Here is a 10864-nt window from a genome sequence, read left to right as displayed (position 1 = left end):
AACTGGCCATTGGCATCAATGAGGTCACCAAAGCTCTGGAGAAGAATGAACTCAAACTGGTGCTTGTGTGCAAATCTGTCAAACCCAAACACATGACACATCACCTGATTGCGCTGAGTGCAACGAGAGGCGTGCCGGCGTGCCAGGTGCCTCGCCTGAGCCAGAGTGTGTCTGAGCCGCTGGGTCTGAAAAGTGTCCTTGCACTGGGGTTCAGACAGTGCATCTCTGGCGATAAGGACGTCTTCACTGACACTGTTGAAGCCATTAAGCCCAGAGTACCTTCATTAGATGTTGCATGGCTACAAGGTTCAGCAACTACCGCTGATGAAGAGGAGGCTGGAGAGAAGAGAGGCCAGAAAAGGAAACTGGTGAGCGAGTCTGAGGGGGTCACAGAGTCTCCTTCCTCCTGTACGCTGCAGCCTCTCCAAGTGAAGAAAATAGTTGCTAACCCTGCAAAGAAAAAGAAGGTTAAGTCACAACCAGACAAATGAAACAAACTCTGCCAGATATTTAAAGGAACCTACTAGTGTTTTTGCATGTTGTAGCTCAGTTACAGGTTCATTTCTTTCATTTTGAAAGCCCAAAGACATGAAAATGTTTAGTACTTCACAGATAAAAGCTGTCAGAAAAAGTCATCAGGTTTGTGACTTAGAATTTCTTTTTCCTTTTTAATCCAATCATATTGTGGCTCCTCAGATTTATCTTGGAAACCTCCTGACCCTCAAGCTTGGATCCACTGTTTAAGCATTTTTACATAAACATTTTAAGTTTTAGTTTTGTGAATGCATTTTTTGACATTTTGGCCAGCCATTGTTTTAAGACTCATTCTGTACGATTTACAGATGACTTTGCAAATACAGTACACGAATCTTGCTTGAGATGGGTGAGTCATTACGCTGAAGCTCTAAATCAGTACAGTGATTTAGCAATGTTGCCTCACAGCAAGAAGGTTTGAGACCTCACTGGAGTTTGCATGTTGTGTTGGTCCTCTGGTTTCCTCCCACAGTCCAAAGACATGCAGCTTAGGTTGATTGGTGAATCTAAATTGCAGGAAGTATGTGTGTGTGTGTGTGTGTGTTTAGTTGTCTACATATCAGTTCTATGATAGACTGGTGACCTGTCCAGGGTGTACCCGCCTCTTGCCCAATGTCAGTTGGGATTGGCTTCAGCACCCCCACAACCCTATTCAGGGTATGCAATATAGATAATGGATGGATGGACATCAAGCAGCAGAAATTTGTCTTATCGGGTAACTATAATGATGCTCTGTTTTTGCAGCCATCATTTTTGTTATCTCTACCAAGGAAGTTATCCTTTTGGCACCGTGTGTTTGTTTGTTTGTTAGTTAGCTGTGGCACAGCTATAAAAAAAAAACTAAACAAAAAAAACATTACTTTTTAAAGTGAATTTATTCAATCAAATATCCATGCTGGTAGAGCCAATGTGTGTGTGTTCAAACATTGTTTTTTGCATGGGGCCATATCTAAATGATGCTGGTACAAGTTCTTCAGCTTTCTGACAGCTTACAATGGATCTGAATAAAAAATATTGTTCTTCAGTTAGAGAAAACTGTAAACACAACCCCCCGCACACATCACAAAAAAAAAAATCTTTTAAATAAGGCAGGTACTTCGGGTTGAGTTCTCACTAAAGGGTGTAGATAACAACAATGCTCAAATCAACACAGCAGCAAAACTGATATGCTTGAAGTTCATTCAAACAGCTGCAGGCAACACATCTGGGACACAGCCGATATCCATGAGGGACACCGTTGACTCGGTAGCCACTTTCAGTGTTAAATTAGCAACTCATTCAACTTCTCAATGGTTAAAAATTCTCCGAATCCTGAAGCACTGACTGTCCGTTGTCTTTGTTGCTAATCTACAAAGAAATAAGACAATTACATCACATACAGAATAACCAGCGACAAAAATGACAGCAGCCTTGACCTTTTCTGTTGTGCGGAGCCACATAAACAGGAACAACAGACAAAAAATAAACTCAGAGCAAAGTAAACTCAGGACAAAAAGTACCATTTTAAATATTTGAGTAAAACCACAGAACAAGTGGCCTGACAGTTGTTTTTCCACCTCATCCTCCAGGGAACTCCCACATACTCCAAACCCACAAACATTTTAAATTTGCCTATTTAACTGGAAATTTTAGGGAAATACTGGAAAGAAAAGGAATTGTCTGAAAACAATCAGCAAAGTACAATTATAAATATAAGAACCGTTTCACGCATTTAGCTGCACAACACACAAAAAAATGCCCTACAGTATATTTTTCAGACACACAAAATACAATACCATTAAAAACACCTGGAAAAACAAGAAATGCTCACATTTCAGTGGATGCGCTTACTGATACAGGCTTTATTCTGCCACTGTATTCTGACTGCATGCTGTTGTAAATGATTTCTTTAGACCCTTTTAGGTGTTTTGTGCTCTGTTTGCTTATTTAAGGTTGATTAAGAGCACATGTAACATCCTAGTTTATCTGTAGCAGGCTGCTTAAAGTAGCAAGTCAAACTCTGTAAGTGATCTGAGGTACAATAATTAAATAAAACAAAACTAACCTTGGCTGTTTTAAATGACTTAACCACATATATTCTTTCAAAACAATAAGCCATTTCTACATTATAAAACTGTCTCCAGAATGAAACACTGATAATTCAGAAAGAAAAATGCATGTTAAATCCACTGGGCTGTGGTTTAACTGCTGTTTTCTGGCACGTGTGCTGCTTCTGCTGCATGTGGCATGTCTTCCTTTCTTAATTTAGTAGCTGCAGTTTCCTTTTGCCTCTTATTCATCTCCACTGTCATGAAAATAACTATGCTGAGCATACTGGCGAACATGACATGGTTGGAGTGTTGTATTAAAAATACGAACTCTAGAGACAGGTTTGTAACATGGAAATAGCTTAGATCATTAGTTTTATGTACCACAACCCATCTGCTCTCAAATCTGGGCTAATGGACCCTTTTGCTTGTTTACAAACTCAAAAATTGTGCTTCATTGATGCAATACATTCTTCATCAAAAATGACTTAAACCCACATTAGCTGAAGAAAGTCAGTGGCATCTACTGATGAGGAAAATACTTTGGATCAGCCTTCACACACCCCAACTCACTCTACAGGAATAAATATGATCTGGCTTTAAATGTACAGATAACTATAGATTTTTAACAAGAACATCAATGCAATGGTTGCATGAGTCTTTTGTTGTGTTGTTGTGAAGATATTTCTTCAGAAAGATTAAGGGGAAAAATGATTTTTCCTTTATATGTCAGCTATCATCTCTAATTCTAAGGCCCAGCACAGCTTGCAGACACACTTCTGGCCACAATAATATGACAATGGATGGGAAAATTTGTTCAGCTGCAGGATAACAAAATCAAAACAATTCTATATGGCCATGTTTACTTAATATGATTTATATGGCCCCATGTCAGTGAAACTAAACTATATGCCTGTCCCATGTAACAATGTGTGTGGTGACAAAAAAGAATCAAACAAAATCCACAATGTCAAGGCATCCTGTTGAATGTCAGACTGTTGTGTTGTAAATATGAGCGTGCATGTCAGGAGCACTGTACTGTTTGAGCATCTGAGGCATAGCATGACTTCACATTCAGGATGTTGATGATTTGAGAGTTTTCACCTCCTGGTGAACTGAGACTGTTCTTGATGATGCAGGTGCCAGGTGGACCACCTCCCGTCACCAGGTTGGTTTACTGTTGTAGTTCTCATTGTCTAGCTTGGGCTACCTGTATGTCCAGGTAAGGAATAGTCAGAGGTCGCTGAAAGCCTCCGAGTCACTGTTTGTGTGGGAGCCATGAAGAGACCTGCTACTGAAGGACGAGGCCAACCTGAAGAGCAGAGGGTAACCCGTTGTTAGATGAGTTTTTACATGACGGAACAAACTTAGTGTTAATACCTTTTGGGAAAACTGAAATCAAATATTTGGTGAAGAATTTATGGATTGCTGGTGCAACACAATCCAAACGAATAAGAACAAAAAACTAATGTAAAAAGAATTATACAGTAAATACTGCAAATCCATCACCACTAAATCAGTGCTCCTCAAATAGTTAATTCCAGTGTTTAAAAGCATGTTTTCTCACAGCAGAGTCTTTGTGGGCTGGAAAGCAACATTTACCTTACTTTATATAATATCACAATTAGCACTGACTGCAGCACTTTTAGCCCACTTAATTTGATTGCATGGCAGCCTGTCGTCATCAGTGTGTGAATGGGTGAATGGGTGAATGGTGTATGATCCTCTGTAAAGCGCTTTGGCCAGTGCAACACACTGTGAGAAAAGCGCTATATAAAATACAGTCCATTTCCATTGATTGTGCAACATGCAACGTGTATTGCATAACAAGCAACAGCTTCATATAAAACAGATATGTTAACTACAGGCAACTTACACTACAAATACCAACTACAATTCATCTGTCATCACTGAGTCTCAACACCAGGCACTGAAGGATACTGAAATGGCGACAATCGATATCTCAAACAATTCGTGCTGCCGACCTTATCAGGGTCCATAGGGGGACACTTCCAGTTGTAGAGGTAATACTGCAGATTTCCATCTCCTATGCCAAACTTGAGTTTCTCCAGAAACACCTTATTCTCCATTAGATCCAAGGCATTGAACACATCAAAGCCTTTCTGTTAGAAACAGAATAAGAAATCACAAACTGAGTGTCACAGTGGCAAGAAAACAAATTTAAATCTTGGTTTAACTTTAAAAACTATTGTACAATTTGATTATGGAAGGCCTGGATTGTGGTTTCTTTCCTCTAATATTTGGGCTCTGCAGACATCTTTCCATTTCCCTTAATTTAAGCCCTGTTTAGACTTGGTTTTAAAATGCGTCTTGGATGACTGGATCACAAGTGGACAGCGAGACGCATCACCATTTACACCTGTCAATATACATGCATCTCCAAATGTCCATCCTGACCACTTGTGTTCAGATTTCACTGCTGCTGCAGCATGTCCGCTTAAATATTGAACGGCCACAGACACAATTATTTGCACCAACAGTCTCCCTACCAAAGAAGAAGCAGAAGACAAGCATCAGATTTGTACATTAATGTATCATGAAAGCTTTCGCAATACACTGATAGATTTGTATAAGATGTTTCTCTCCATTTTTCTTTTGTTGAACACTGGCACACTGTCAAAGAAACCATCACGTCCTGTACTGATGACGTATTTTCTTGCAACACTGTCTTGTTGACCATGCATCAGGACGCATTAGCTTTTAAACTACAAACAATATGTGGTCAAATGTGTCCCAGACCACCTCTGCAAGTGGTTTCAGTGATCGGATCACAATCCGTCTCAGTGGTCATTTACACTTATATTTAACACTGTCCACTTAAAGGTAAGAGCTGATTATGAACAGCTTCATTTGCTGATATTTGCATGGGTTTCACAACAGTAGAGTAACATTACCAGTTTGGCCAGGATCAGTGCATCATTCATCAAGTCCAGTAGCGGGGTTTGTGTATGAACACTGTAAAAAGAGTAAGCAGCCTTCAGGCTCCTATGAAGAGGGTGATGCATCACGGTCGAGGGCAGAGTGTAGAAACTAGTGAAATCCGTCAGTACGCCACCAGCACTCTGAAGAGAGAGACACGCACACACACAACAGCTATTTAAAACAATTAGCAAACAACAGACAGGCACCGAGTTAGTCTGAGTAGGAACTGATTCCACAGACCTCTACTACATATGTGTCAATGATGTTGTCCTGTGGCAAAAACCAGTGCGCAACCTCCTCTTCTGCAATTGAAGGTGCAAGGTGAAAACGTCTCAAGTATTTCTGTAGCAGCTCAGTGACCTGGCAGACATCACGCCTCTCCATCGGCCGGAGACCTGGAGTCTTGGTGCTCTATACAGGGTGTGGAAAGTGGCAGAAAAAAAGTCGATGTAAACTCCTGCCATTAATAGGAATGGTAAGAACAGATCCTGCATAAACAGGTGTTAAGTGTTTACATCTGGCAGTCTGTAGAGTTTCATGGTTCTTTGCAGGGTCATGTTTCTGCTCAGGTGGGAGAATTTGACTTCCACAAGCTTTCTGGGGTTCAAAGAACGATGCCAATACCTGACCAGAAATAAAAGAAACAGAAAAAGAGTTCAGGAGTACTGGTTTTTAAGTAACTTTCTGAAACCATGTCCTGTGTTTCATGTTGAATATTGCACAGTGTACCTGCATGTGGACACAGGTTTAGGCAGTACCACTCCTGCCGTATATACTGCCTGAAATATTCCTTCTAGATTCACCCTCCGTGTGATCTCCCTGATTAGCACAGGAGCGACACGCTTTGAACGCAGCTTTTTGTGGACACACAGGAAGTTAATTTCTACCATCCTCTTCAGGCTGGAGCAGCAGAAAGGAAGAAGACAGATCTAACATTAGTGTAAAAGGGTTTCCATTAAATCCTTCAATCCAAAGTGCTACAAATATGCATAATCAATTATGAGTGCTCACGTGTCATAGATGCGTATATCTGCAGGGATGGCACTGATGAAGCCAACAAGCTTTTTATTTGAGGACACTCTCACACCACAATGCCACTGTGGTAACCAGCCAGGTGGACGCAGAGCCCTGAAACAGAAGGACATGCTTAACGAGAGGGCAGACCATTGACTGTATATATTTGATGAGCAGCTAATGAAACATCATTAAAGCAATAAACAAAACATCAGAATTAAAAGCTTACCATTTTAGAAAGCTCGGTGAATAATCAAATCTGAACATGTTATCGTCGTCCTCCACATAGTTTTCATTTAACAATGTGTACAACTCTTTCAGCTGAAAGAGGCAGGACATTTTTTCATGTATCACTTCTACAACATGTATTTATTGATTAAGTGTTTGAGATGAACACTGTACTCACTACATCTGCATTGCTGAGATCTAACGTGTCCCATGTAAAGCCTTGAGGTAAGGAATATGGCTCCTGTCTGATGTTTTCTTTGTCAGCTTCAATCGGCCCATGACTTGTCACAACTTCATCTGCAAAAATAGCACAGCTCTTGTCAAATGATATAAAATTACTTTCTAATCAACACATTTAAAATAGGCTCATTAACATTCATACATTTTGCTGTGGATCCAAACCGGTAAAACCATAAAACTGCTGACAGCATCACTAAAGACATTTATAAAATCTGCTGTTGTTGGTCCTGTTTCAACCAGAAAGGCCCATAGCACCAGCCCTCCTGCACAGACTAGTCCAACAGTTGTCATGGTAACAGCTTAATCTAATGCCACCAAGCATGCCCAGCGAGTGTATCCGGACCCCCACTGTACCTCACAGCTGACATGTTTTTGGGACCCTAGCTTTGAGCAGCCACACCAAGTGAAGATAAATCCAGTAGAAGGTACTCGAGCACAAAAACAGAATTAAAGACAATACACAACCTTATTTTGTCAGCTAATACACTGTTTGAGTTAAGCAATTTCTATAATTTACCAGTGGCCAATCACTGAATCATTAACAACTTATGAGATGAATACCTCAGTGAAAGCTTTATTTAAACATAATATGGGCTATTTTTGTCACACAATATAAATAAATTAGGTTTTAAAAAATAAATAAACAACGTTCTTGCGGTACTTACTTAGCTTTGGCACAGGCTGAGTGTCCCAAAACTGGTACTTGTGCTTAGCTGCCTCGTCAATGTTCTTTGCAGGACCTTGGCAGGTAAGCAGCTCCATGGCTCTTTGGATGTCCTGCAGCTTTTGAATGGGTAAGCCAGGATTCTATATGCCAATACAAAACACGTAACCATCTAAACATAAATACAGTGGTCCGTAAGTTGAAAAACACAAACTTCTCTGTGGTTGTGTGGCATAACATTTATCACTAGGCCAAAGACAAATGCCTGACATAATCCAAACTTACTTGTTTACATGTATTATGAAAATCCTGGTTACTCATCTCACTTTATACATGATTCTAATAGTGTCCGGAGGTTTCTGAGAGTGTTGTGCATTGTTTTCTTTTTTTTTATGTGTACTTGTGGTAGTTGTGCATGTTTCCACTGCTGTTGCCTCTCACTGTGTCAGTGGACAGTCTTTAATTTCTGAATGAAACTTGAAATCAGCGCACCTTGTAGGTGCTCAGACACTGTGGTGTAATGTGCAGATCCAGATGTGTATCCTGTTTTGTTTGTCTTTATCTTATCAGCAGAAATGAAAGGTGGGATCACCAGTTTATAATTATTCTCTAGTCTACTCTACTGTCAGACTTATGCTTTCATTTCAGCATGTAGATCGTCATTACACTGCATACAAGCACTAATGATATTCAAGCTGAGGAAGCTTGTGTCCACAGTGATCAAATACCTGGATAAGGTGTAGCACTAGGTATCACATATTATTATTCATATTTCTGGGATTGTAAAACTAAAATATGATGTGAACAGAGACAAAGCATAACTGGCAAAATGATGTCTACAGAAATGTGCTAATGTGTTTAAACACTGCTGAGAACAGAAGCCCCCAAGTTTGTGATTTGTGATATACTGGGCTATATAAATTAAATCTAATTTCACAACCATTATAATTTGGGGTACTGCAGTAAATAATGTTTCTGTAGGTTATGAGTCAAGGCCACATATGGATGATGCCTATACCCATTCACACTGATAGCAAGCAAACAGGTTTATCTCGACTTGTTGTAAAAGTACTATAATACTGCCTTCACCTATTCTTAGTACACTGTCCATCAGAATAGCAAGCGACTCCACCAGGTCAGTGGACTGTGATTTTGGATTTTATCACCTATCCAGAAAGAGCCCCTGCACATTTCAGCAGGTCATCTTCGCACCTTTATCTCCTGAGAGTCAGAGGCAGAGTCAGACTTGGCTCCCCCTGAACTTGGCTTCTCTTTCTTCCTCTTCTGCTTCTTCTTCTTCCTCTTGGCTCCAAGTTCTCCCCCTGGACTCCTGCAGATACAGAGACAAACCCACAGGACAATATTGAACGGAGGCTGACTTTGACTCCTAATACACACACCCACCCACCCACAGCAGCAGAGAGCTAACGTTAGCTACCATAGCAACGAATGACAGCGGAGCTAGCCTAACGTTAGCTGGCTCACTAACCATTTGTGTTAATGGCTGACTACTGGCTGGCACGTGAATGCACACATAGTTAAAAGGAAAAAATGACAATAACCCCAGCGTTTCAAATCAACAGTGATGTTACTAAAGAAGTGACTTCCCTGTAGCTAACGTTAGCTAGCTAACCGGACTAGCCATTCCCCACCAAGCACACACGCAGACTGCCTGAAATAACGTTACTGCGTTTCCCAGACAGACAGCACAGGCCATCCTCACCCTTGCATATGCTCATTCTCCTCTTCGTTGTCTCCGTCTATCCCGCAGGTGTCCTGGTCGTCCAGCTCTAGGCTCTGCTGACTGGCTGCAGATTCACTGTCCTCCGCCATCGTAAAAATGCTTTTTTAAATACAGACGCCGTATGATGGGCAACGGGCGGAGAAGGAAAAAAAAAACAATGAAAATACTGAAGGAAACCGCACCACCTAGAGGCCAATGCTGGGAAAACAGAGATACTCCTAATTTTTAAATGATATAGGTTACAGTCCAGTGGTGCCTATTTGATTTTAGAAATATGTACCACATGGCCACAAACTAATAACAGATTTTGACAAAGGGATCCTCATATATGGCTTTACCTTAGTAATACAAAATCCCCCTGAAATTTGCAGTCAAACTATAACATGGAGCAAATCTGTAATGTTTACCACTCTTGCAGGTAATTTTTTGAATGAAGCATTGATAGTTTCCCTAAATAATAGGACTAAGTGACATTAACAATGAATCACATTCTCTGAAGTAGAAACAAGATACACAGTACAGTAATATCAAAACAGCCCAGCACTAATGAAGTGTACCATCAATGACTTGGAGGTAGAGGTCTATTAATAACATTTGTATTATTTATAAAATAATTTTATAATAATTCCCAGAGTATTGACAATTTAAGGTATTTGGTCACAAATAATGAGATGTTCAGTTCTGCCAGCATTTAGTCATGACAATCTTCTCTTCATCTGGTTCCTAAAGAAGACAGTCAGAATAAAAAGGAGTCCATGACTGAATGTGAACCTTTAAATGACTTGACAAGAAAAAGTGCTAAATATTGTATACAAACAGACACAAATCCTTAGAGTTTGGCTGTTTATTCAGAATAATAGGCTCAACATAATACGAGCAACCAATTTACACACTCAGGAAGCTCTAGAACTGGGGGATACTGAGATACTAAGGGAAAAAGAGGCCATTCACAACATCAATTCACACATAATTTCGACCAGGTGGAGGAAAGAAAATAGCTAGACACACTGTAATATGATTGCTATGACTATATGATCCATAAATGGATGTATGTTGATCATCGCTCAGCATTCACATTGACGCTGACAAAACAAACTCACAACCAGCAGCAGCACAGTCAGAGACTACCACCACCCAGGCACACATTAACACATTCAAGACAGGGTTGCATCCTCCAAAAACACAAAAATAAGAAAATCAACTGAAATGACCTGCAGTTTAGCTTCACTTACAATCACTTAGCTTTGTCTATCCCGTGCTACACTGAAAACTCCTGCAAATCCTTAACTGCTTACTCTGAGAGAGATTGGTGCCTTGCTAATTACTGTACAGGATTTTTACAACAATTGCAGCAGCAGATGGAAGAAATCAATCAAGCAAACATTCTCTGAGACGCCTGCAGTGTTACTTATAATATGCTAGTGCTGTGGCAAGTTTCCTGCATGGGAGAGAAAGGGGGGGGGGGGCGGG

The 10864-nt window shown here is 40.4% G+C and overlaps 2 protein-coding genes across 3 annotated transcripts in view; one reads left to right on the top strand and one right to left on the bottom strand.

The window, feature by feature from the left end:
- rpp38 (ribonuclease P/MRP 38 subunit) overlaps window positions 1-980 on the top strand; it is a 2088-nt gene extending 1108 nt beyond the window's left edge. The window contains exon 2 of the mRNA XM_020607235.1: window positions 1-980. This exon is cut by the window's left edge and continues 335 nt beyond it. Coding sequence (XP_020462891.1) covers window positions 1-491 — 491 coding nt within the window. The 3' untranslated portion in view covers window positions 492-980.
- Window positions 981-1390: 410 nt separating this feature from the next.
- On the bottom strand, window positions 1391-9595 carry nmt2 (N-myristoyltransferase 2). 2 transcript variants are annotated; one of them, XM_020607247.1, is made up of 12 exons: window positions 9374-9595; window positions 8863-8980; window positions 7652-7793; window positions 6925-7043; window positions 6748-6839; window positions 6516-6632; window positions 6234-6404; window positions 6020-6128; window positions 5745-5915; window positions 5477-5644; window positions 4547-4684; window positions 1391-3873 (listed from the first exon to the last, which is right to left on the bottom strand). In XM_020607247.1, exons 1-12 carry the CDS (start codon window positions 9481-9483, stop codon window positions 3853-3855), a joined length of 1476 nt encoding a protein of 491 aa, XP_020462903.1. In that variant the 5' UTR covers window positions 9484-9595; the 3' UTR covers window positions 1391-3852. The 2 variants fall into 2 exon arrangements, with proteins under 2 accessions (XP_020462903.1, XP_020462904.1); XM_020607248.1 differs by lacking the exon at window positions 9374-9595 and adding an exon at window positions 9140-9324.
- Window positions 9596-10864: the final 1269 nt, after the last annotated feature.

This window comes from Monopterus albus, unplaced genomic scaffold (assembly GCF_001952655.1).
Source record: "Monopterus albus unplaced genomic scaffold, M_albus_1.0 scaffold84.1, whole genome shotgun sequence".
In the NCBI taxonomy this organism is placed as follows: Eukaryota; Metazoa; Chordata; class Actinopteri; order Synbranchiformes; family Synbranchidae; genus Monopterus; species Monopterus albus.
Note: the sequence above shows the minus strand (reverse complement) of the source record. Positions and strands in the feature narration are given on the sequence as shown.

What these genes read in the sequence shown, in the direction of transcription:
- nmt2 (XM_020607247.1), bottom strand. Translation starts at nt 9,483, where the DNA reads ATGGCGGAGGACAGTGAATCTGCAGCCAGTCAGCAGAGCCTAGAGCTG. An exon ending in CTGACTCTCAGGAGATAAAG is followed by an intron (nt 7,794 to 8,862) that starts GTGCGAAGATGA and finishes ATTGGCATATAG; the next exon opens with AATCCTGGCTTACCCATTCA. An exon ending in TCAGCCTGTGCCAAAGCTAA is followed by an intron (nt 7,044 to 7,651) that starts GTAAGTACCGCA and finishes CTATTTTTGCAG; the next exon opens with ATGAAGTTGTGACAAGTCAT.